Here is a 26,422-nt window from a genome sequence, read left to right as displayed (position 1 = left end):
TTGCTTTTTTCTGCCCACTATGGGAAGTTTTGTAATAACGGAGGACTGGGAACTAGTCTGGGAAGTGCTTTGTTTAGGCTAGACAAGTTACAAGTCCCTGCATGTATCATATGCGTGCCACAAAAAAAAAAAACGATGTCCAGAAGCTGCCAAAATTGCTCTTTTGACTAGATAGAATCCAGCTCTGCGACGTTATGGTGGGATGTGAACAATAAATTGGTGGCAATTTAAATGGGAAATAGCATTAGCACTATGGGATGTCGCAGTATTCATTCTCATTCTTCACATTCTTCATTCTTACGTCCCCCCCCTTGCTTTTATTATCCCAAAAATCAGAATTCTTTGCACTAGTATTATTATGTCTCTTATATTTTCCCGGTCCCCCCCCCCCCCATATTAATACGCCTTTACTTATCATATCCACTCTACTTTTCAGAGCCTTGCGTTGCAACAGTATAATTATTGAGAATCAGTGAACGAGGATTCAGCTAGACTTGCCAAGCGCAGCCGGTGCTCGGCATCGACAAGACCGTTATCTTGTCGCGCATTCTCGAGAATGTGCGCTCAATCTGGAAGAGTTATTTTTTGCCAAGATTGAGCAAGGATCCAGTTGCACATTCTCAAGAATGTGCATGCCCATTCTCGAGAATGCGTGATTTTCAAGAATGGGCACAACATAAGCGCCTGTTTGAGGGCGCTGTTCCAACATAAATTGTTCCTTTCCCTCGCCTTCAGCTAGCTCCAGTTGGGACATTGCAAATTTGTGTGTCAAGTAAATCGACAAGTTAAACGGTGTTCAAAGTTTGGATGTCGATATCGAAAGCAGGTATGCATGCTTGGATACTATAGATGAGGCAGAGGGGTGTTTTTGTGCCTAGAATTCACGATAAGGCACACGTTTTGTAACATTTCCTGAGCATAAAAATTGCCATGCCTCACAAACAATACGCGTGCATATTACAATGTAAAAAGCACGGCCGCACCCGGAGTCGACGTTCAAACAAATGACGTACGTTCGTTGTGCGCTTGGCTCGCATTCAAGTCGGAAGCGCGCCATCGACCTGTGCGGTCGTGAGTCGAGTGTAAAGCTCGTGTTGTACTGTACAATCCACAGCGTTGCTCGTGGGTTTGCAGAATAAACCAACATACGTTTTGTTGGACTTTGTTGAATTGTATTTTAATGATTGTAATCATGTTATTTTCCCTGCTTTGGGCCTTTTGGCTGGAGACTGTACTCGGTACATGTCATGCCTCATAGAGTCATGGGTACATGTACGTGCAAGGCCTGTAGTATGCATGTACTACTGTATATTGTTGACACTGGTCTGTATCTGTATCTGTATCTGTAGGTGTACGTTGCAAGAAACCAATTCTGGCATAAGAGCAACGGGAGAGAGAGAGGGTGTTCACCAAGGGTGGTCAGAAGGGTAGCCCAGGTTGGACGAAGTCTTCATTGCAATACGACTTAACGTAGGGAGGAAAGGGAGTCCACCAGGGCTAGTCAGAAGGGGCACATTTACATTATGCATGAATCGTGATGATGTAGCCTATTTCGTCATGGGGAATAGTTGTAGGCCTACATTCAGAATTTGGTTTCTACTTGAATTGAGTCTTTAAACTTTGTGAAATACTGTGGACCTTCTCTTTGCTGAATGAAATTTTTTGGAGAAGTTTGCCGGCTAAAAAGTGAGTAAAGCTGGCCTGATTGTATTTTGCATTTTTCCCCCAGCACTCAAGGTTCGACCCTTGTGCGGTGCTTTAATATGGCCAAATCTGGATAATTCCATAACGAGCTGTTGTGTCATGCTGTGTTGACCTGGTTTATAGGTGCCTGAAGCATGATTGTTAGCATCACATATCTATTGAGGTGTTAACTTCCTCATTTGGAAAAACTGTGACGGAAGGATTATAAACCCTAACCTTCCCAAATCCTCCAAAATCCTTTTTGCAAAATGGGGGATTTGAAGGATTGAGGCTACAGTGTATATAGCAAAAAGGTGTGGCTGATTTTGGAGGATGCACTGTGTAAAGGTCCTTGGTCGGACCTTGTGTTGTTAGTACGTTCAGCCGTGCATTTAAATAGGCCTACATGTAGATTAGAAATCCTCCGCACTGCTCCAGGATGTAACTGGCTCTGTCTCAACATATTGACAGTGATTGCTGGGGGATTTTGCAGGATTCAGGCAGTGGTCACCCCTCCAAGGACCACATTCAAGAAATAGCGGAGGATTTACAATTTTTACATGGAGGCAGTTGGAGGATTTTGCAGGATGAGGTTGCATCCTCACAAAAATGCCTAGGGAGTTAGGGTTAAGTGTCCTTGAGCATGACTCTTTACTGTATTGAGATCTCTCCACTGGGGTGAGGAGCCTGTTGAAGAAGATAATACATTGTACATGTACATGTATGTGGTCAAAGTATTTCAGTTCCACAAATTGCCTTTGGTTATTTTGCTGTAAGTATGGTTATACCATAATATTCTTGCCATTTAGTCTGCCCTTTGGTCTGTGCAGATTTAAAATTTTGCCGACAGGTGCACCATGACTCTCCATAACATGTTCTCTTGCCACCTAGCTAAAGCCAACAGAAGCTGGCAATAGCTTGCAAATATGTCTGGTGATTCCAACTGGTACATGTACATGTTGAATGAACAGGTTTATTCTCGTCATCTTGGAGCAATTGGAAGCGATTGAAAGGATTCTGATGCTAAGATGTATTGCACAGCCCTAATGCCCTAGCATGATTTACTAGGAACCATACCCATCCTGGCAAATTCCAACACAATATTGGAAACTGCACACACATATTCCCAACTTTGATTGTGGACAAAAGACTGTCAGTTTTAGGGGTACTGTTCCCATCCTGACAGATTTAAAAAAAAAAAAAAACCATGCTGTTTGGGTTTGATGGGTTGAGTTCTGTTAAAGTTCAAATACCGTGTACATTGTATACATGTACAAATACAAACCTTGTTGTGCATGTGGCAATTACATGTATCTCAATAAGCATGGTTAGATCAATTGTGAGGCAAGCATTTCTGCTGAGTACATGAATCCTGGTAATGGTATTATGACCATACTTTAACTACATGCCTCGGTTGGAGCATTAATCTTCAGGTTTAGCTTGCTGCACGTGCATGCAGCAGTTGGGCTATACAGAAACCTGGATATGAGCAGATGAATGCAGACCACTAACTTGCTGGTCAGATTATGTACATTTTATCATACATAGCTACTATGGGTTCTGTGCAAAAGTACCCCCTCAACTGCAAGAAAAGGAGAGTTGGGGGAGACCACTGAGGAAACATAAGAACGCATTGCGGACAACGCCTGATGCTGACACGAAGACAGTACTGTGGCTTTGTGCATGTTCAGAAGAAGTTGCATAGTCGTGCGTACTTTGTGCTATCCGCTCCGTTCACAAGTACCCCCTCACCGGCAAAGAAAGTACAGTTGGGGGTGACTGAACGACGCCATCTTGCCTGACTGCAATTTTGCCGCGACGCGCAGCCGTACCACTGCGTGTATATAGTACAAATCCGCTGGTGTACGTGCGTCACACACAAGAAACGGTGCGCGTCAACCAGCTCAATGTCCCGCACATGGGACGTCGTTGCTAGGTAAAAGGGCTCCCTCTTTCGTTGGCGCGCGGAGCTCATACCCGCACAGAGTGTGTCCCATCCACAGGGCTCTCGAAAGTGTCAAATAGGCACCCTGTCTTATTGCACACGGAGCCCATACGCACCTATCCTCGCAACGATGAAAATGACAAAATGTACCATAAGTGATGGTTACTGAGTGCCATCACTCCATCCATGCACATTCTCATGCCCTCTCATCATGTGAAGAAGATGCTTCAGCTTTATGACATTGGTAGCATGTACTCTGCACAATATGCGCACGTACATCTGTGATATGTGAACACACTGTGTTCTCTGTGAAATATGTGTGTGCATAACGAGTGCAAAAAAAGGCACCGTTTCCTAATACTGTCATGAGTAGGCAGCACTGCCATTTGCTGCTACATACATGTAGTGCAACAAGTATGACATAATAGTGTCCTTAATTTGTACAAACCATATTTCAGTGACTCGGATGATTGTTGACCTGCCTGTTAAACAGTTGAGAACAAGCCTACCATTGTCCAACAGTCGCATGGCTTACTGCTAGCCTAATGCTGCTCAGTACAGTTGCATGTCTGCAAATTATGTGCCACAAGATATATCTTGTCAAAGTGCAAAGATCATAACTCATGAACCTTTTTAATTCTGAAAAGGCTTGGTGCTGAAGAGATTGCTGTCACCATTGACAAAAGCCAAAACGTTCCTTTTGGTGTGGTGGGAGCTGCATCAGGTTGCCTTTGTTGATCCCAAGGGCAAACATTGTATGCTCATCAACTAGCATGTACCTGTACAAGCTACTTGTATGAGCCTACCGGTACTGACCTGTGGTCAGTTAAGTTCACATGGTATACACAAGTGCAATTGTCATGCTTAAAAGCAGTCATTTCGTTGAACGATAGTTTCTTTGCAGTAGAATGACTCCCCGAGGATGGATAAATTCCTCGTTATGACATTGAGCAATATGTCATTCACTGTTCGATGGGACTTATGAAGTCCCACATACAATGCACGTTGGCTGTGAGACTATTGACCTCCAGTCACTGGGAGACCTAAATCCATTTTGATAAATGGTAGCCTAGCTTTGAATGCTGGGCCAAGTGAGATTTGGGGGAAGAAGATTATACGTACCTCCTAGTCGAGGTCCCTAGAGGATGTTTCAGGAGGAAACTAACCAAGTACAGTCGACTATCGTTAGTACAAACTCTGTTAATTATACAAAATTCTGGTTATAACAAACATAAAGCCTTAGTCCTGACTTTGCATTTATGTGCACAATGAATGGGACTGATGTTCCTCTTAATACAAAATTCTGATATAACAAAACAATTTAGCTTGGTCCGAACGAGTTTGTATTAACGAGACTCGACTGTACCAAGTACTAGTACTTCTCCGTATGCTAATGAATCATAAATGGTTCCGTTAAACAACAATGAAAGTGAGAATAAAGCAGCTGAAATGTGCATCACTAAGAAGTTACTAAAACACAATATACATGTACATGTAAGACCAGACCTTTTAATAAAACAGTGTGTAACTAGATTACATGTAGTAAATAAAGGAGGATATGACCAGAAACCACTGCATACTACACAATGTATGCACATGCACACAATTGTAATACAGATCCCCTTCATGTTGTTGGTTACTGTCCAAGGATCATCCTTTCATCTGTTCCACTCGTTTTCCGCTGTTTGTGTTTCGTGTTACTATTTTTAGGGGTCCATATTTCCTTCACCCACTGTCCAGATACTGGTACATAAAGGTCTACAAGGGGGGGGGGGGGGGGTCAATTCGAACATTAAGACATTTAAACAGTTTCTATGTGTGGCCTTTGCACTACAGCATGCACTTAATTATCCAAGGGGGGGGGGCCACAGGGATTATGATTTGACTTCCCCACCTATTGTTAGGCAGGGATGTTGTTGGCAATTTACCCCAAAAATCCCAATGCATGTACAATGTACATACAAGTATAGTTGTCTAAATCTTCCTAATTTTATTGTGTTCTAAGATTTTTGAATTTTCCAAGCTGCTAGTCATTCAGTGTTGACAAAAAGTCACCACTGTTGCATTTTATTAAACAGTAAAATTATCAAGACTGTTGGTTTGAGGTTTTTAGGGGGGGGGGGTTGTAAGCCTGGATGGGAGGTGGAAGGCTTAAGGTGGATAGCGAAGATTAATCTCGGAGGAAAAATTCATGATGTGTTTTCTCTTTTTTATATGTGAAAAAATCACCTTGTTGCCTTCCATTGTCCTGGGTTTTTTTTCCACTGAAATTGATTATTGACCGAAAACCATAAAATTGCCTGGCCGTATTCGAAGGGGGGGGGGGGGGGGCACCACATGAAATGTTCATCTTATGTAAACTGGTCCAATTATATCCGTTAACCTTACATCATAAACAGTGCAGCTTTTTGCACTTTGTTTTCCGTACACATTTTTATTTCTTACGTACCATACAAATCTGGTAAAATGATCCAATGACCCGTCCCCTTTCTCAAATAGCAGGGAGTTGGGGTCAGGATATATCCTTCCCATCCACCCAGGATTGAGGCCTATGTGTACAATAACTTTGAGGAAATTGTACCCGTCAAAGGGGGGTACGTGGGGTGGGGGAGGGCCAAAGCGGTTCATTTTGATGACACAGAAAATTTGGAGCATAAGTCAGAGGGATAATTTGTTTTAAAATTTGTTAAAAAGAAGAGATATATAATTTCCTAAAAAAGGGTTGGAGTGAATACGAGGTGGATGGTTAGATATTTGGGGGGAAATGGTGTAGTTGAGTACAGTCGACTCTCGTTAGTACAAACTCTGTAATACAAAATTCTGGTTATAACAAACATAAAGCCTTGGTCCCGACTGTGCATTTATGTGCACAATTAATGAATGGGACTGATGTTCCTCTTAATACAAAATTTTGATATAACAAACAATTTGGCTAGGTCCGAACGAGTTTGTTATAACGAGACTCGACTGTACATTTCCGTGTAAGTGAGAGTACACGAATACAAGTCTGAGTCATGGGCGTCGCCAGGATTGGCTCCCCCCCCCCCCCCCTTGAAAAGCAAAAAAAAAAAGGAAGACAAATACATGTGGGAAAGAAAAACAAAAGAGGTGTGAAGTCATATTTCCTATTAATTTCATGCGCATTTAACAAAATGGGCGTCTGCAGGGTTGTCAATGGGGATGGGGTGGGAAAATGTCCCCGCCCACCCTCAAAAAATGATAAATTGAGAATATACTAGAGAATGTACAAAGATTTTGAGGGGAAAATAGTGCTCCCCCCCCCCCCCCCCTCCCCGAAAAAAATCCTGGCAACACCCAGGTAGGAGCAAACTTCTTCCCCAATGTGTTGCATGCTTTTTTGGCTATCAAACCATAGAGAATGGGTTTGTAGCTCTATGTTCAAACTAAGCACCAAACAAATGCAGAATCTTCCAAAACAGTAGGAAACTGTTTTTCTTTTCTGCATGGAGAGCTCTTTGCGGGAGAAGACCGTTTGCAAGAATACGAGTATGTGTACGGGTTATTTATTTCTTGCGAGTACGAGTACATTTTCAGGAGTCACGAGTACCAAAAAATGTTATCGAGTACGAGTACAAGTACATGTACTACAACACTGTTTGTAGGTTTACAGGGGCGGATCCTGGGGGGGGGGGGGGGGGGGGCGCTGTTCTAATCCGCCGATCAAGAACACTATATTACAGAATAAGTGTACAAATGCCCCCGTACCCCAGCTGGCTCTGTCCAGGTGATGTGCACAGGTTGACATTATTACCAGTATAATTTTCATAATTGTCCCGAGAGGGGGGGGGGGGGTTCAGATTATTTTAAATATATTTTGTAACCAAAAAAACCAAAACTTTTTGAGTCTGAACGGGGGGGGGGGGCTCTGGATCCGTGCCTGGTATAGTGGTTGGGGTGATAGGAGTCGGACTGGAATACAAGGGGGAGGGAAATGCTGTTACAAAATGAGCAATGAGGATGTGTTGGGATGCCATTTTTAAAAATTTCCGATCAAGCTCTTTTTTGTACCTCCTCCAATCAGTAGAGGAACACCACTGATGAACATTTGACTATAACAAACATCCCTTGGGCTCCTCAACAATTGAACTTAGATTTAATTTCTTTTATCTTTTTTTTCTCTCTGATACCAAACCAATCCAGACTTTCATCCAACCAAGGACCAACGGCAGGAGCAGAATGGGACCAGATGACATCAAGCACATTCTGACCAATCTATCCCCTCAAGAAGCCTCCCAGCTCCGCAACCATCTCCTCTCCAGAAACGTCGAGGAGCTAGGCCTCTCCCCTGACCAGGCCTTGGGGATTCTTCAAGCTCTTGAAGAAGGGGAGTTTCAGACAAGTCGCGGCGAGTCTCAAGGGCCACTGTATCCTGCCAACCTGGTCCAGGACGTCGCTCAGCTCTTGTCGAACTGGGAAACGATTTTCGGGTCCCCACCACCGAAGAGCTTCCTAGGAGGGATGCCTGGGGCAGGCAGGCATCCCAGTGATTTTGGAGGAGAGGTTAACGAGGTTTCCATCATCCAGGAGAAAGTGGACATGCTGGAGAGGAAGAGAGCACTTATCTTGCAGCAGTTGCATGAATCTGACCAAGAGACACCCCATCCACAGTTTGCCCCAGAGCCGATGCAGTGGGTGGAGCCACAGGCTAAGCGGAGGAGGATGCCAGATAGTAGAGAGGTAAATTCACTGCTCTCTCTTTGTTTCTGTACAGAACAGCAAGGGCTTTGATGCAAACAAGGATGCAGAATGGTAAAAAAAATGCCTTGAGTATTAGTTTTTTACACTTTCTAGTAAAACATGGCTTGTTTAGGAAAAATTGAGAGGTCTTTATGGTGGAGATACCAATAGACAAGGCTGCTGGGAAAGCATGTACTAATTCTCTTTTGCATCTCAGAACAGCACATGAAAGTTAAAAACAAGGCACTGGTTCTTAGTACTATGCATCTAACTACGAGAGATGAGGTACCATAATGTCCAACCATCTGCCCATTAGTTCTCCTGTTCTGCATACTGCACCGCTGCTGTGTTTTAGACAGAAGTAGTGCTCAATATTCATTTCTGACACGTTACAGGTATTTGTTTGATTTCAGAGCTTTCAACAAGAAGCATCTGGATTCTTTGATGATTCCTGGAGCACCCAGCCAGTAAATGAGGGCCAGAATATGACAGGGAACCAGGCTGGGGGTAGAAATCAACAAAGGGGAAATAACAAACGTGGACTACAGCAGATGCAGACAAGTTACCAACAGGCAGGTATTCTGCAGGTACCAGGTGGGTACCAGGCTGCTGAATGGAACCAGGCAAAAGGAGGTGGAAACCAGGCAAGCGGAGGTGGAAACCAGACAGGAGGAGGCGGAAACCAGATAGGAGGAGGCGGAAACCAGGCAAGAGGAGGTTGGAACCAGACAAGAGGAGGTGGAAACCAGGCAAGCGGAGGTGGAAACCAGACAGGAGGAGGCGGAAACCAGGCAAGAGGAGGTTGGAACCAGACAAGAGGAGGTGGAAACCAGGCAAGCGGAGGTGGAAACCAGACAGGAGGAGGTGGAAACCAGGCAAGAGGAGGTTGGAACCAGACAACAGGTGGTGGTATCCAGACAAGAGATGGTGGAAATCCAAGAGGTGGTAAGCAGACCAGACGAAGAAACAGGAAGAGAGGCGGGAAGCAAATGAGAGGCAGAAACCAGACAAGAGGCGGGCTGCAAGGACAAAGTGGGAGAGGTGGAACCACTTCAGAAACTCACTCAAGAAGTCGCAGTAATAGCAGCTCTCGATTCCAGGATAGGAGGGAATCTGAAGACCGAGGAAGATTTACAGAAAGAGGCGATTCACCAGCTGGGAGAGGATCCCCGGGCAGATGGAGTCATGATGAATCAACGTACAGCAACCAAGATAGGCCTGATGATTATTATGGCAGTCAACAACGGGATAATTCCAGGGAACGAAACACAGAGACCCACTACTATGACCAAGGAGATGCTGGCAAGGAGGAGGATCTCAGGGAGGAAGACGATTACAGGGGAGATCATCGGGATTTTGAAGATAGCCATGATGATTATAGGGATGAGTATCATAAAGATGACCATGCACTTTATGCAGAACAAGATGACCTCAGATCAGATGACTTTAGAGAAGATGACAGGAGACAGGGTTTTGAACGCAAGCATAGTGGTGATTTCAGTGAAGAGGAGACATACAGATTGGGGGGAAAGAATTTTGGGATCGACAGGGAAGACCAGGTTTTCCAGAATCGAGAAGAAATTTCTAGGCAGAAAAGAAGAGAAAGGAAGTTAAAGCAGAAAAGTGGACGAGCTCCTGCCCAGCAGGGGGAAAAGAAGGGCCGAGACGATTATCAAAATGCACCTGTTGGAAATCTGGGGGAGAGGTGGGAGAGAGGGAACAGCCAAGAAGACAGGAGAGATCTTGATCCCCCAAATGACGATTGGAGAAGTGATGTCAGATCAGAGAGCAGTAATCGAAGGGATAGCTGGAGTGAAGACAGACATATAGAGAGACCAAGTTGGGACGACATGGAACGAGAAGCGGAGTATCAGCAACGACAGCGTGAAATGTCAGCCAGGAGTTCCAGAGTATCACAAGATATTGGTCTAAGGCATATCAGCCCCGGACAAGATTTGAGAATGATGAGCCAACCCCAGCAGAGGACTCTTATTAATATTCCGTTGGGGAGCAACTTGTCTCCTTACAGTCGACCCGGTGTTGTAAACCTGTCACCATTGCTCCAGGGAAATTTGCATTTTCAGAGACCACCACAGTTTGTGAACAGACAAGGCTTCGCAGGAGTTGGGGTACCCCAGCCTCTCTTTCCCTCACCCCCAACTCAAAACCGACTGAACATCCTGTCGGGACCTGCAGCTGGTCTCAGTTCTGCCAATCAGCCTCCCAGACGACCAATTAATCAAATACCACCTTTCATACAAGCAAAACGCATCAAAGCAGCTAAGAGGACTATTACACATTTTGCGAAGATGTTGATTACGCAACCGCGTGAGTCCCCTCCAAAGAAATTCGAGAAGGATGCTAGTCAGACGTCGTCAACAGATGCATCTACTAGTACCGCCCCAACGGCTGCTGCTTCTGTAACAACTTCAGACGCACCCAAGAGCCAAGACCCGAAGAAAGAAACTGATGCCTCCAAGACTCCTGCAACATCAACTAAAGCTGATTCAACTGACCCAGCTAAACGACAGCCTGACCCTAGGCTGTTCAGTATCAGAAAACAGGTAAAGTATCCATTCAAAATGTTACGTTTTATGAGCTGTTTTTGGCAATGTGATTTACAAAGTCATATTCCTATGGAGGCTGTGCAGACTCTCAAAGCTTTCTGCTGACTTTTGTAATTGTTTTGGTGTGTTTCGTTTTTGTGTCACCTAGACAAAGTTTTTGGAGACACTAACCAGTCCTAAATTCTGTATGAGTGACCGTAAGACCGTAGACACGTATGTTGAAGTTTTGAGAAAAAAAATCATAACTCCTACATGCTTGTGTGGATTTTGATTAATTTTGGATGCAGTGACCCTTGGGTGGGAAGACACAATTCTTCATTGGATAACTCAGGTCAAAGGTCATGTAGGGGTCATTAGAGGTCATTGTTCAATATACCTTAAATGTTTCTTTGTCTTTATAATTTGATGGCTATTAATGTAACTGCATGGAGTGATCCTTGTGTTGGGGTTCATGACAATCTTCCAAAATTGGAGATCAGAGGTCATCTAGGGGTCATTTAAGGTCATTTTAAGAGCACACATTTAGACTAAATTTAAGAACATGAAACATGGGGATGGACCGCTGAAAGAGACGACACGTAGTCGGCAGAACACTTGTGTAATTTAATAGACCACTTGTGTAATTTAATTGAAAAAACTTGTTGAAGTACACAGGTAATGCAACTTTAAATGTTAGTCTTGCAACGTTTAATAATTGTGACAAAGTCTTTGTGTGTTTTTTTTTTTCTCCAGGTATCACTCTTGGAGCTTCGTGATCTCCATGGCTTCATCTATAACAAAGTGCTGACAGTATGGGCCTGCTACGTCTGCAATGATTTCATGACAAGCGAAACGGTACGCCTACAAAGTATTAGTAATAAGGGAACAAATGTGTGCTTGGCTGGTTTTAAACAATTTAGTTAAAACCGGTTAGGAGTCTGGATTCAGCTCTGGTCATTATCCCCAACCAGGCCCCTAGCCGGTTTTCAGTGTACTTGTTTAAAGGTATAGTCCATCATTTGTAATTTGTGCATTTTGTTCGTTTGAAGCAACAAAAGTGCTCAAGATCTAAAGAAGGGTGCTGCAGTCCTTTTGATTTGAGGCGTGCGATCAAACCCCCACACCATCGCACACCTAAAAGCTTCCCGAGAAGTGTGAATAATTGCATGCCTGAATTTCCCTGGACCACAGATCACAAACCTAGAAAACCACACACCTAGCAAAACCACACGCCTAGAAAAACACACACCTAGAAAAATCCAGGTGTGCCTTTTTTGACACGCCTGTGATTTTCAAATCAGAAGGACTGGTGCTGAACAACTAACCTGATGAAGTTGCAGCTCAGCTTTAGCTGTCTATTTCAAGAAAAACAACATTCTAGGATCTCAATTTCAAATCAAAAGTTGCTGAATCATGTTTTGAATTGGGCCTGAATTCAGCATCCGAGACACATTCTCACTGAGCCGATTGCAGCTACGCGCACCGACGAATTATAGCAACCGCGCGCGTGTGTGTGTCGTGTCAATGCTTGCGCGCGCTTCGCCGAATAACGAAACGAACTACTAATTTCCTATGGTGCTTCTTAAGAAGCACCGTTGGAAAGGCCTTCTTTTGTTGATTTCTTCAAAATGACAGCTCTGCAAGAAAGAACAATTTCACAGGGAGTTTAGTCCACTTACTATCTTTCAACCAAGTATGTTTTTCAACATTAATTATAATTATACGCCAGTTACTTTTTGGATAGCTGCAAATGATGGACTCTGGCTTTAATACCAACCAAGCACATATGTAATTCCATTCATAAATACATTACCTTTCGGTCCAAAAATTTAAAACAAGTCGAAAACTTATAAATTTCCTACGATTTTGTTCAACAATTTTACTTCATGTTCTGTGAAACACCCCTCTAGCTACATGTATGTTTATGGTATGTGCCTCGCGCGAGTGCCTCACACTAAAAATGTCCTTACACAGTAAACTCTTGTTAATTGAAAAACGCTGTTTATCTCGAAGTAATTCTTCATTCCTGTCACAAGAATAGAATGTAATGTGCATTAATACCCCTGTAACTCGAAATGCCTGCACTGGTCCCTCTGTTTATATTGAACTTTTGTTCTGCAAGTCCATTGAATATGATCTTCAAAATATACCTTTCTGTGTAAATTTTATTTGCAATGAGTAAGAAACGGGGCGTAGAAAAACAGTAAGAGTGTTCGAAGGTGTCGTAGCTTCACATGTGGCTCAATTGAAGAATGAGCTTTGATATTAAAAAGTTCCGGTAATAACGTTCTACCAAACCCAAATTTACATGAAGAATGTTCAACTCAGTAAACCTCTGAACTGTTGGTCTTTTTCTTTATATTCAGGCTTATAACAACCACACAAATTCAAATGGTCATACAATTAGAGTGCAAAGGTTGGATGGACCAAACGGGTCCAATGAACAGCACTGGCTGGTGAATCGGATCCGGAAACTTCCTGATCAGAGCAAGGTTGCACCTCATGAGTTGACCTTGGAGAAAGGCGCGGAGAGGGTGTATTTCTGCAAGAGTTGTTACGACACCTACACGTGCTTGCCAGAGGAACACAAACAGCAGCATAGACATCAGGTAATGGTTGATAAACTGAACTTTTTTTGCTGCAAGTAGTGGACTTGATTCCGATCAGAAGCATGGCCAAAAGCATGGAAAGATTCGACATGGAAATCTTTGTTTTGAAATTATAGCTTCTCTGATCATCCCTATTTGAGACCTTCAAAACGGACGTTACTGAGTTGAAAGGTCTGTTTTTTTAGTTGAGCCAACAATGATTAAGCCATCAATACTATTGACAATCTTGTTTTAATACAAACAAAGCATTTAAGTGCTCAATGTATGGCACTCTTCTTGAAACAGAATTTTTGGTTAAGTCAGACTGAGTTCTTGTTGAGTTCTCATTCTCATTTTATTTTCCATTTATTTGTTACAAAAAAACTCCATGTTTAGATAAATGACCAAACAGATTCAATGACGACATTTAAAGCACATGTTCTCACTTTTAAAAGTCTTCGCACATACACATATGCAAGCTTCATCCGAGAGGAAAATGTGGTCTAGGTTTTATAGCACAACCTCCCAGATATAATTTGGTGCACACTGTTCATTTGGCAGAACCCTGAAATTAGTTACTCAAAATCTTACTTGTTTCTTCAATTCAAATCCCTTTCATGTTTCACCACCGTTTCTAATTTTACGCCTACTTTTTCTTTGTTTCTCTTTGTGAACACGCAGCGCAAACTTATGTTTCAGCCTTTTTGCACAGTGTGCAACCTGTACTTCAAGAAGAAGCTGTATTTTGAAAGACACCTTAATGGCGCACTCCATTTGAAGGTGAGCCTGAGAAATATCATGTGTAGTATTTGTGACCACAGGGAATGTCTGTTCTAATCTATGGGACTTTTATGGACCAGGTTTATGGGCCAAAAAAAAGCTGTTTTGCTGTTAAACCGTCAGTCTTTTGTACTTTTCTGCATGTATTTTTGTTCTACTTTTTTGTCAAAAAAAAGACTTGAGCACATATCTGCCATAGACCTAAGACATAATAGACCATTATCATGTTGTGGCCATCTTGATTTTTTCCACTCAAATCAACGTAACCAAGGCGAGGCTGGAAGGAAAAATAGTCTGGTTCCTTTTTACACAAAAAGCATTATCATTCAGTACTGTTATTGGAAACAGGGAACATGACTGAAATGGTGGCAGTATGATAAAGGTCTATGACGTCATGCTTTGTTTACATGTGCGCTTTCCTTTAGGAGCCGAGAGACATTCGTCCCCACCTGGCTCCCATAAGAAAGCGCACATGTAAACAAAGTGTGACGTCATTATGTCTTAGGTGCATTGTCTCTTTGTCTCTCAAAATGAGCCTGCTGTTTAGAGTGACTGACGTGCAGTGATTTCTTTTTCCATCTTCAGATGAAGGAGATGAGAGCAAATTCGGAGAAGGACAGTAAGCACAATCAGAGGGTTCCAGATGCGGCCAAGGTACTTGCAGTTGAGAAATAAGTAGACTACACCTGTTAGTTCCCCTCCCCCACAACCACTGTAAATGGATTATCCCTTTTTGGCCCTCCCGTCAATTCCCAGTGTCAGAGTGCAAACGTCTCATGGAGTGTTCAATGCATTTGAAGATTTTGAATGCTCCACAGTAAAAATGGCTTGTTTCAGTTGAAAACATGTTGAAACCCCAACCAGTTTCATTTAATTGTACAAAAATGTTAAGCCTATCAATTGTAGTGACTCCTTGTTACTGCAATTATGTTGTAGATTCATAGCATAATGATCTCTCTCCCTCCTCCCCCCCCCCCTCCTTTTCTGTTCGTGGGCTAACGTGAATGAACATTTTTGGAGAAAACATTCTAATCAAAATTTCTGACTGTTAATCATTTTGCAGAAACAAAACATCCAACCAAGTAAGGCGATTGTTGCAAGCCAGCAACAAAAACCTAGCCAGTCACAAACTTTGGCGGCTTCCAAACAAACATCTGTTTCTGGCCAATCACAGCGTGGGAACCAGAGACCAGGACCCAACCAGCTACGAGGCCCCAACCAGAAGCAAGGGCCCAATCAAAAACAAGGGCCCATTCAGAAACCAGGGCCCAATCAGAAACAAGGGCCTGACCAGAAGCAAGGGCCCAATCAGAAACAAGGGCCTAACCAGAAACAAGGGCCCAATCAGAAACAAGGGCCCAATCAGAGAGGAGGGCCTAACCAGAAACAATGGCCCAATCAGAAACAAGGGCCCCATCAGACTCAAGGGCCCAATCAGAAACAAGGACCCAATCAGACACGAGGGCCCAACCAGAAACAAGGGCCCAATCAGAAACAAGGGCCCAATCAGACAAGAGGACCCAACCAAGGGCAGCGCCCAGGTCAGGCCCAGGTTGTGAAGGCAGCCACCAAACCAGCACCTGGTCCAACAGGTACCGTTGACATTGATTCAGTACTATTCTCTCTCTCAGACATTAAATGTTTCCGTTCCTCTAACGTCCGTCTTCAGACACTTGTTTTCATTATGTTTGAGTCCACACATACATCAGCGTTTTTGAATTGTGGTGGACACAACAAGAGTGCACTATTTGAAGTGGTTACATTTTGGGTAAATACAAAAGAGTTTACCTGCTTCAAATAGTCTATCCTATATAGTCCGCCGTACTTCAAAAAGGCTAATGTTCATGTGCGTGAACATGATTTGAAAAATTTATTTATTTCAAAATTTTTAAGCCGGCCTCGGATCGACCCACGATTTGCTTGTGCCACGACGGAACCATCGGCATCAAGCAAAAAAATCATGCTTAGGTCACAAAACTGTTGATTTTTTTAAGCTCCAATTGATGTCGATCGTCTTAATATCGTGGCAGTTACACTCAAATCGCACAAAATCGGCGACTACCTGAAATGTTCCCGACGGTCCTAGCTCAAGCACAGCTTGATCCAGAAAAGTCAGTCGCCGACTGATGTGTGTCGTCGCAAGGTCGACCTGAGGCCGGCTTTAGTCCTGATATTGCCCCAAATTACCCTGCCGGTTACCCCTGCACCACCCTAAAACCACTTAAGCATTATGGTGCCATGGTTTCATCAGGGAACAGAATATAGTGTAATGCACTACAGGTGCTAGTGGACTAAGCAGAAGTAAATGGCAAATTAGTCGGTTTGAACTACATGTATTAAAAAAATGGGCAGTTCAGCATTATTGAAGAAAATGTAGTCTTCCTGACTGAGCCAATTATTGAACTTTAAAATGGGTAAGTCCAGCGTTATGAAAGATAATGTACTGTCTGTGACAGAGCCAATTAACCATGATATTTAATTAATGATTCACAGTAATGATGCCAAACTCCAAGTCTGTAATGTCCTTGACCATTACTAGATGATGGGTGTATAAGATTAAAAAATACATTTTCAGGTTTAAAAGGCCGAGCTCTTAAAGCTATAGTCCATCATTTGCAGCTATCCGAAAAGTAACTGGCGTAATTATTGTTGAAATACATACTTGGTTGAAAGATAGTAAGGGGACTAAACTCCCTGTGAAATTATTCTTTCTGACAAGCTGTCATTTTGAAGTAATCAACGAAAGAAGGCATTTTCAACGGTGATTCTTAAGAAGCACCGTAGGAAAATTTAAATTAGTAGTTCGTTTTGTTATTCAGCACAGTGCGCACAAGTATTGGAACGACGCACACGCGACGTCGCGTATAGCTGCAATTTAAAACAATTCAAAACATGATTCAGTAACTTTTGATTTGAAATTGAGATCTTAGAATACTGTTTTTCTCGGAATGTACAGCTGAAGCTTAGCTGAAACTTCATCAGGTTAGTTGTTCAGTATCCTTCATTAGATTTTGAACTCTTTTGTTGCTTCAAAGGAACAAAATGCACAAATTACAAATGATGGACTGTAGCTTTAAAGCTCTTGTCACGGACATTTCTTTTTCTTCCATATTGCTGGAATTGCTCATATGTAAATGTAAGACGTTAGCACTAAGTAAGCTGTGATTCAAATATAGGTTTGCAGATCGGCAGACAAAAGGACGTCACTGTCCTGAGAATGGAGATACCACCGGAGGCGTCCTCATCAAAACTGAGCGCCGACTCGTCTGTGAGGCAAGACAGTGAGGAGAAGGGTGAAGATCTCATTGGTAAATACAAGATCCTCAGATGATCCTTCACTCTTGAAAAAAACACAAGTTTTGAGGAATATCAAAATAGATTCTTTGACAAGTTTTGTGGGGAGTGTGGCCCAGGGGTTAGGGTTTGTGACTCATCATGATCAGAGGGTCAGAGGCTCGAATCCAGCTGCTGGTCATATGTTGTGTCCTTTGGCAAGCCACTTCATCCCCACTTGCCTCTCTCCACCCAGGAATATAAATGGGTACTGGCATTAGCTGGGGAGTAACCTGCGATGGACTGGCATCCCGTCCAGGGGGAGTAGAAATATTCTCAGTCGTTTCATGCCACTGAAACCGGAGATAAACGCCGGCCTGATGGGCCGTATTGGCTCGGGACAGACTTTATTTTAGTTACTTTGAGAAATATATAAATAGATTCCTTGACAAGTTTTGAAACTTATTTCAGTCATCTTCTCTTTTCTGTATTGACCCGTTTGCAATGATGTTTTCTCTTTCCTTTCAGGGTTTGAACTGGTCATCCCAGTTACTGGTTTCTTCTGCAAGTGCTGTTCCAAGTTCTACAACGACAAGTACACAGTGAGAAGCAGTCATTGCAAGACGGAGTTACACAAGCAAAAGGCGGAGGTGAGGTCTTTGCAGACATCGTAGACCAGGGATGTAGTCGAGTCTATCACAAAGTCCAGTCACGAGTCACAGTGGATGATCAATAATATAGGAACGCCTTTGTCAAAGCTCATGTGAATAGCTTGGGAGTTGAATAAGCAAGTTTGGTATTCCAACTGCGCTTGTGCACATCAAGATTTGCCGATTTTTCTTTCGGGATTAAAATTGTTGTGCGAACAAAAGTTTCATCTCTTTTAGATTGCACGAAAAATTGCACAGAATGCAGATTTGGTTACCATGTCCCCATAGCCTTGGGTGCATTTATCTGCCGCGGTTATCCCGAAAAAAAAATTGTCAAATCTTGCCGTGCACTGGACTATTTTGGAATACCAAATTCGCTTATTGGGACTGGGGGACTTGGACTTGCAGGGACTCAACTACATCCCTTTTTGTCTGCTTTTTTATTCCTCGGTTGGAATTTATTCCTCTCTTGTTCTAGAACGAGTATTAAGTTAACCACGGATTTTAGAACATCCAATACTGAAAGCAATATTTTTCATAAAAAAAAAATGTTGAAAGAAAATGATTAATCCACTCAAAAGAGTTTTCTATGGTGAAATCAACAAGAACACATTTTTATAATTTATATTCTTATATTAGGGCAGTTTGCTACATTTAGCAAAGACATATTAAACTATTGGGTACTGCAAACACAACCCCTGTGTAAACACTTACAAGCGTCCTAGCTATCTCGGCCAGGGTAGCAGCCACAATAGAATGTTTAAAGCTCTCTATTGTTACACAAACTTGTTGGAGAGTTCAGTGCACCCAACTGCGAAGCGTTTGCTAGCCACTCTGTATCGTTCCCCGCTTCCCTCCGCAGCGTCTAAGGGGCTTATCGTTGAGTAATCATTCCTGGTTCGCCAACCAAATTTCTATTATGACTCTCCACGGAACTGTTTCAGACATTGAACTTATTAATTCAAAATTTTAGAATAACTCTGGAAAACCAGTCTGAAACGGATGTAACTTTGCAGTTTTCCCCACTTTCCTCTGTCCATCAAATCCAGCCCCCGAAAACTTTGTTATTACAATACCTCAAGCTACTGCTTGCTGAGATCATTAACCCTCCCTCTCTGGATGGCAATTTCAACAAGGCCAGCCCAGCAGTCAAAATAAATCAAGTGACTGTTTTTAGCTGTTAAGTGCTCCCTGCCTTCACAAAGCAACTTGACTGGCTGTGACTGTTATGAAACCTGATAGCTATGCTTTGACTGTCGGAGATTGATAAGCCAGGTGTACCTACCAGTCACCTGCTTTTGTCTGCTGATGGAATTTGACTGTCACAGTGCCTACAAGAAATATTGTCTCACTGTTTGTGGCTAGCCTGTGTAAAAGGCCATGGGCGTCGCCAGGATTTTTCCAGGGGGGGTCAAAGCAAATTTGTCCCAAAAGTTCCTTAACTTTTTCATTATATTATCAATTTATCATTTTTCCGAGCGTGAGCTGGGGAGCATTTGCTCTACCCCCACCCCCATCAAATTAACAGCAATATGGCTTCGCACCTCTTTTTCCTTTTTTCTGTTTTTTTGGTGGTTGTTTCCTCTTTTTTTTTTCTCTTCATTTTCGCGATGCCCATGTAAAAGGCATGGCAAACGGAACAGTATTGACTTTTTGACTGTCTGTGACTGATCAAACAAAAGGAGGGTTCTAATAAGGTTCAAATCATTGCATCATATTGGGTGCTTTCTGAAAAACCAATGTGAAAAACAAAACCATGACAAAGACACAAAAGTAATACTTTAAATCCAGGCTGTCAATAAAAGCAGAACACACATAAACAGTTATAATGCAGTTTAAGAAATAGTACAATTGCATGATGATATTTATAGGGTGCATTTAAAAAAAATTTTTTTTAGGAAAACATAATATTTACAAGTTCACATGCCCCAAAATATTTCCACCATTCTTAGAGCTTTCACGGGTCGTATTTTAATACAAATGTTTAAAATACCAAATTGAAAACATTCATTGTGATTTCTGTCAAGTTTTAATATACATGTAACTTGAGTAAGTGGTAATATCTAAAGTGACACACATGGCGGTGAGACAGAGATGTCCACATTTTAAGTGTTGTTATAACAAACACAGTGGCTGGAATGGAGTTAGTAATTTTGAGCAACTGAACCCGATATCCATTGGCTTTATAGGTAAGAATTGCAACCTGATTCAATTTGATACCAGCAAAGTTTAATTAATCACCAAAGTATGATTAGCTTTGAACAGCCAGCATTGCAAAAGCAACAGTTGTTATACGACATAGCTAATGTCAAATATTTAATTAACATCTGATTATACGCACTTATTATACAGGTTATATTACCTGTATAATAAGTGCGTATAATCAGATGTCAGGGAAAGCAGGGAGGGTTCACATCAAGCAAAGTTGTTCGTTGTTTTGTATGCTTCCAGAGCCTGTTAAAAAAAACATAATACACACTAGCAGCACAGAATTGTCTGGCTTAAACAGCTCTTTAACGCAGTGTTCTGCCAAGTCTGCATTGTGGTATATGAAGTTTTATCTTCAAGCAAACTTGTATCCTCGATCCTGATTGGTCGATCCATGGCAACAACAGTGTGATATGAGGCTGTATTGCACGGTCCATATCGCACCCTGCGTATTGCGCTATTCCAAGATGCGAGCGACATTCCAGCTGCATGCGCTAAACCGCTAAAAGGTTCGTGTAAAGCGATGGGCCAACTTTACTACGCGTCAAGTTTGCTTGAACTTGAAGATAAATTTGTTATCGCGCTCGTGGAACACGGAAAATGTAGTGCGTCTGTGTCCCACATACCACTCGGCCTTCAGCCTCAAGGTATGTGGGACACAGTTGCACTACATTATTCCGTGTAAAAGTCGCGCTCGCGGGATAACCATCACTGTACAGCACAACATGATGTAGGTGGATGGTGGCGATTCTGCTTTTAAAAATGATGATCCATGTATTATCAACAAGTTTCAGACATTATAGACCACACATTCTGTGTCGTCATGATTGCCAGGGACCATTTAGCAAAACAGCTGCTGGTGAATGTGACTTGGGTTTTTTTCATTGCTGTGTTGAAAGGAATCGTTTGCTTATAAATTCTCAGCACAAGTTGTTGTCACATAAAATGACTGTATTTAAATTGTCGCATCCTTCTGGTCCATCTATGATGCTGGAACCGATTTTGAGTAGCATTGAAATCAGTCATGAGTTGTGCCCGCATGCCTTGCGTATCTTTGATCTCAACTTCAGAAACACCACCATGCTGTCTTCCCTGAATTTCTTGTTTGCAAGGCTGTAGACGAAAGGATTCAGCACGCAGTTCATGAAAACAATACTGCTCAGTAACGTGTAGACGATGCTTTTGTCGACCGCGTCGCTCCCTGCAATGCAGGAAGTACTGACCACCAAGGTACGGTGGATGATAAACGGTATCCAAGTGATGTAGAAAACCGCTGTGGACAGCAGGAGCATTTTTGTGGTCTTGCTAGCAATGGAACCAAAAGGGCCGTTGGCCGGCTGAGAAGGTAACCGGTATCTGGACTGAGAATGGAACTGAATTGCTATTTGCTGAGCCTGCTCGGCATAGACTAATGCTAGGATTAGTGGAGAGGGATACTGTGCTATGACTGATTGGGCTGAAGATCTCTCTGGTCTAACCGGTATGGGAAGTGACAGTCGGTTACCAGTCGTTCCAGTTTGTACCTGACCCCTGGGGGGTTGCTGTGCCCTCCAGCGGACACCAACTTTCACACGGTTGTGTATAGTGAGGCATATCTTTGCATAAAAGCTGATCACAGTGACCAGGCAGGCCGAGCAGAGGAATGCTGTGATGCTGTTCAAAAAGAGGCACAGCGCGGTGCTGCCAATTACGAAGGTGTTGAATAGGGTGGGTGCAATGACTATGATTCCAAGCGCCTGACAAACCACGCTGAGAACTTTTGCCCTGACTGGGGACATGAACCGTCGGTTGGATCGACAGATGGCATCGTAGCGATCAAACGCAATGGCTGTGGTGATGAAGCCCGAAGCAAACAGAATCATGTCATTGACTTTGGATACCGTGGAGAAATACTCCCTGCCGTGGTTTGTAAAGGTGTCCACAAGCCTTATGGTACACAGTAACAAATCGCCGATCCCCAGGGCAATTATAAGGATATTGGTACTAGATCTGGTCCGCTTGGTGAAGTAGACGCACAGCACGAGCACATTGCCGCATAGCCCAATGATGAAACACAGCACACTGTATGCGATGACGATTCCAGATATGATGTCCCTGTCTCCATTGACTGACATGGTGGTTTACAGTACGCTTTCAATCAGACACAGAAGAACTTTGCTCAGTGCCCAACTGCACTGTTGAAAACAACAGTGGCAAAGAAATCATTGCCGAATAAATTCTTAGGTTGAGGATTCAAAAGTTTGGAACATTACTGCATTTTCTTCACGTGGAACCTTGCTGTATCTCGCGAGGGATACTGAATCCATAGTAGTGCAGTGCACGTTGTATATAAACGGTTGTTCTACGTGTATTTGCGAACATCACAAAGTGCAGTGTAGACATTAACCCATCTCGGCACTCTACGTGATGCAACTTGGAATTGAAAAGTAATGATGACGCAAGTACTAATCAAACCTTCTCCTTATCATTTTTGTTTGTGTCATTAAGGAAGCACTTAGAGCACTCCACTTAATCACGGTATCAGGTGGCCATGCATTGGGAACAAAGATCAGAAAATATTGAGATTTATTCTCGTACCACAGCAAGATATCGTAGCTGTTTGTTAGGATTTTTCTTTACTTTACCGATCTTACATAAAAATAATAATACATGAAACATCTGCTAAAATTTTATAAAGCGAACAATATCCATCACAAGTACTACACAGAATAACATTTAGAATCCATTAAAACAAGTTCACCTGCAATGAAATTGATTGAAAAAGCAACATCGTTTGAAACATTTAGCCGTTTGACTAGCACGGTGGAGAACAATGAATACCATCCTGCAGTGATATCAATAACTTTCTACTTTTTGAGGGTGTGTGGGCAGATAAATATCTGTTTAACCCTCCTGGTTTTAAGCAGTCACAGACAGTCAAAATCCACCTCCACTTACCCTGCTATACCTTTAACAAAGGCTAGTCACAAGCAGTCGGATCATATGTCAAGCAAGCACTGTGACCAGTCAAACTGGGTCAACAGACAAAGCAGGCAAGTTGTGGTCACAGCTGTTTTATCACTCTCCCGGAGTCAAAGTATAGCTGCATCAAGTTACTTAAGCAGTCCAAGGCAGTCAATCCTGCTTTATGTGGGCTGGGAATTCTGAAGGGTTGGAAACAGTCACTTGATTGATTTTGACTGCAAGGACAACTTGGCACAGAATGTACATGTAGGTTTGCATAGGAGGGTTGATTGCATCAAACACAGGGACCGAGTATGGATCTTTGTATCATGTAACGAACATATTATAGACCTTACGCAGTAAGGTACAGTTAAAGGGCAAGGGGTTTGTATCGCTTGGATAGTCTTGAGTAAACTGTGTGTGCATTCATTGTAACTGTATCAAAATAACATAGAGCATGTACCTTTAAGATACCCGTATTGCATTAGATCCATTGTCACATTATCAGCATTTGATATAATATTTTTTACTTGATTTAATTCATCGTACATTATAATTGATTGTATTAAAGCTGCAATTGGTTATTAGATACCCTGTGGTGCATTTTAAGTGAAATTAACAAAAAATTCCAAATGGAAAGATAACCGGACGTAGTCTGCAAATGAGAGGGCCGGATCTGTGTTTGCACAATCAGTGATAATTTTCTCAGAGAACCTCTCAGAGTGATGAATCACAGCCTGTAATGGCCACGTGTTTGTGTCTTGGTTTCCAAAAGTATTAGTAGAATTAATCACACACAAAGTGCTCTTGAGGAAAAATGAGCGTGCTCCCTAGAAGAGAAATTACAGTGCATTTTTTATCTCAATCTGAAACACTGGGACTTAATAGAGATTGTACTTTCATTTCTGTATTTTGGATTTGTTTGCGTGGGTGGACTTGCAGAATAACAACAAATTCTATTTCGTCGTGTGCCTGGCAGAAGGGCATATGCACTTATGCGCGAACGCGTAATCCCCAATATGCTCCCATTAATGTACCATTAATAATAATAATAATTATCGGCATTTAAGAACGCTCTTATTAGTAAACTAAATCACAGCGCTTACAGTATTATTATTTTATTATTACCCCTGATCATTGGGCCAATTAAACATTCCAAATACCATCTCAGCTCCCTGGGGAGTATACAGCTCCATGCTGCCTGTTAGGCGCAAGCAAGCTTATTCAATCACAATAACCATCTCTGCCCTCACAGGTACCCATTTACTCCTGGGTGGAGAGAAGCAGTGAGTGACAAAGTGCCTTGCTCAAGGGCACACGCACCATAACCCGGTTGGACTTGAACCCACAGCCCGCAGCTTTACCCACAGACCACGAATCCAGTGCCCTTAACCACGAGGCCACAGCACTCCACAAAACAAAAAATTAACAAAAAAAATCCACAAAAAGATTAAATAAAATAAAATTAAATTACCATTAAATCTTTACACTTTTTAAATGAGACTTAAGGGTTTGCATGGTGGATATGATCAATGATTCAGAGGTTTGCGTTAACACCATGTGAATGATATCTCTTAGTGAGTTGTGTGGTTCTGAGAAGAACCAGTTGGTTCAACTCAACTAGCGAACAGTATGCTCTGATCTTCTGTTATTTGCCATTAATAGTTACCTCATTGTCTGTTTTTGCCCTCACAGCGCTGGTACATGTATGAAACTCAAGAAAAAGCAAAGCAGACAGATCTGGACAGCAGTGGAGACATCAAAGAGAAACAGAGCCGAAAAGAGGCAGCGAAACTGGAGAGCACTCAATCGGCACAAGACAATGTGATTGTCATTGATGATGATGAGGATGAAGCACCTGATAAACCAAAGCAAGATACTCAAGAAGCAGACAAGACGGTATTGGGAGACATCTCTGTTCGGGCTGCAAGTATAACTAGCCAGGACAACACTGAGATAAGAGACTCCCAGACTAATGATGCAGAGAGGAAGCTTGAATCGCCGGAAGTGGACACAACACAAGCTGAAGAGGAATTCATGGATGAAGAAAATAATGTGTTTGTCACAGAAGATCAAGTTGGGCAGTTGCTCTCCGATGATACTGATCAAGATGCGAGTCCAGAGGTTGAAGGGCAGGATACATCCAGTCAGCAGGAAGTGGGATCTGATGGTCACGGTGAAACACCCAAAGAAAGGGAGGAGTTATCTGCTCAAGAGGAGGAGCCAGTTGCTCAAGGGGAGGAGCTAGTTGCTCAAGAGGAGGAGGCAGTTGCTCAAGGGGAGGAGCTAGTTGCTCAAGGGGAGGAGCCAGTTGCTCAAGGGGAGGAGCTAGTTGCTCAAGGGGAGGAGCCAAGTTGCCAGGAATCTGCTGAGAAGGTAGAGAATATGCCTTCGGAGGAGTCAAATGCTGAAAGTGTGGAGCCATCTGCAGTTCAGGAGAAACAGCGTAAAGAAGAGGGTGAATCTGAAACGGATCTACCTACAGACCAAAAGGGTGAATGCACTATTACAGAAGCAGAGGCAGTCGCCAGGACTATGGACCTCTCTGGTGATGATCCAAACACAGAGAGGATGGATGTCGGCACAGAGGGCAGCCTACGTATTGATGACCAGGAGCCTATGCTTACTGAGGAGGAAGACGTATCAACCACAGACATTGAGCTTTCAGCTTCAAAGAAGCTCCCTACTGACGAATCAACTATACAGGAATCAACTCAATCTCCCACTGAGAAGATGGAGACAGTTGCCAGTGTAACATCTCAGCAAGGCGAGGAGCAAAATCTTCACCACGTGGCTGTGGATAAGCCTAAAGACACTGGTTTGTCAGAGGACGATCTGTATGGGGATCTTGATGAAGAGACGTTTCTTAAAGATGATGCTGACGACGATGCGTACCTGGTAAAAGAGGACAGCCTGCAGAGTGATGGCTCAGATCAGATAGGTGATGAGGATGAGGATATGTTTGCTATTGACGAGGATAATTGGGAGGTGCGATCTGAGGAAGGAGGCATTGCCCTCAGCAGTGACGAAGAGCAGGCTAATGGCAATGGGATGCAAGAAACACTAGGAGATGAACATAAGACAGTTGAAGCTGAGTAACCATATAGA

The 26,422-nt window shown here is 42.8% G+C and overlaps 1 protein-coding gene across 3 annotated transcripts; it reads left to right on the top strand.

Moving 5' to 3' along the window:
* Positions 1-693: 693 nt before the first annotated feature.
* LOC119734529 lies at positions 694-26,422 on the top strand. Of its 3 annotated transcripts, none has more exons than XM_038208064.1 (12): positions 694-826; positions 7,790-8,326; positions 8,740-8,959; positions 9,065-10,890; positions 11,626-11,727; positions 13,239-13,481; positions 14,142-14,240; positions 14,826-14,894; positions 15,304-15,832; positions 17,417-17,548; positions 18,042-18,163; positions 25,010-26,422. In XM_038208064.1, exons 2-12 carry the CDS (start codon positions 7,826-7,828, stop codon positions 26,411-26,413), a joined length of 5,247 nt encoding a protein of 1,748 aa, XP_038063992.1. In that variant the 5' UTR covers positions 694-826; positions 7,790-7,825; the 3' UTR covers positions 26,414-26,422. The 3 variants fall into 3 exon arrangements, with proteins under 3 accessions (XP_038063992.1, XP_038063991.1, XP_038063990.1); XM_038208063.1 differs by having other exon boundaries at positions 695-826; positions 8,740-10,890; positions 25,010-25,534; positions 25,619-26,422; XM_038208062.1 differs by having other exon boundaries at positions 695-826; positions 8,740-10,890.

Source organism: Patiria miniata, unplaced genomic scaffold (genome assembly GCF_015706575.1).
Source record: "Patiria miniata isolate m_02_andy unplaced genomic scaffold, ASM1570657v1 HiC_scaffold_27, whole genome shotgun sequence".
Taxonomy (NCBI): Eukaryota; Metazoa; Echinodermata; class Asteroidea; order Valvatida; family Asterinidae; genus Patiria; species Patiria miniata.
Note: the sequence above shows the minus strand (reverse complement) of the source record. Positions and strands in the feature narration are given on the sequence as shown.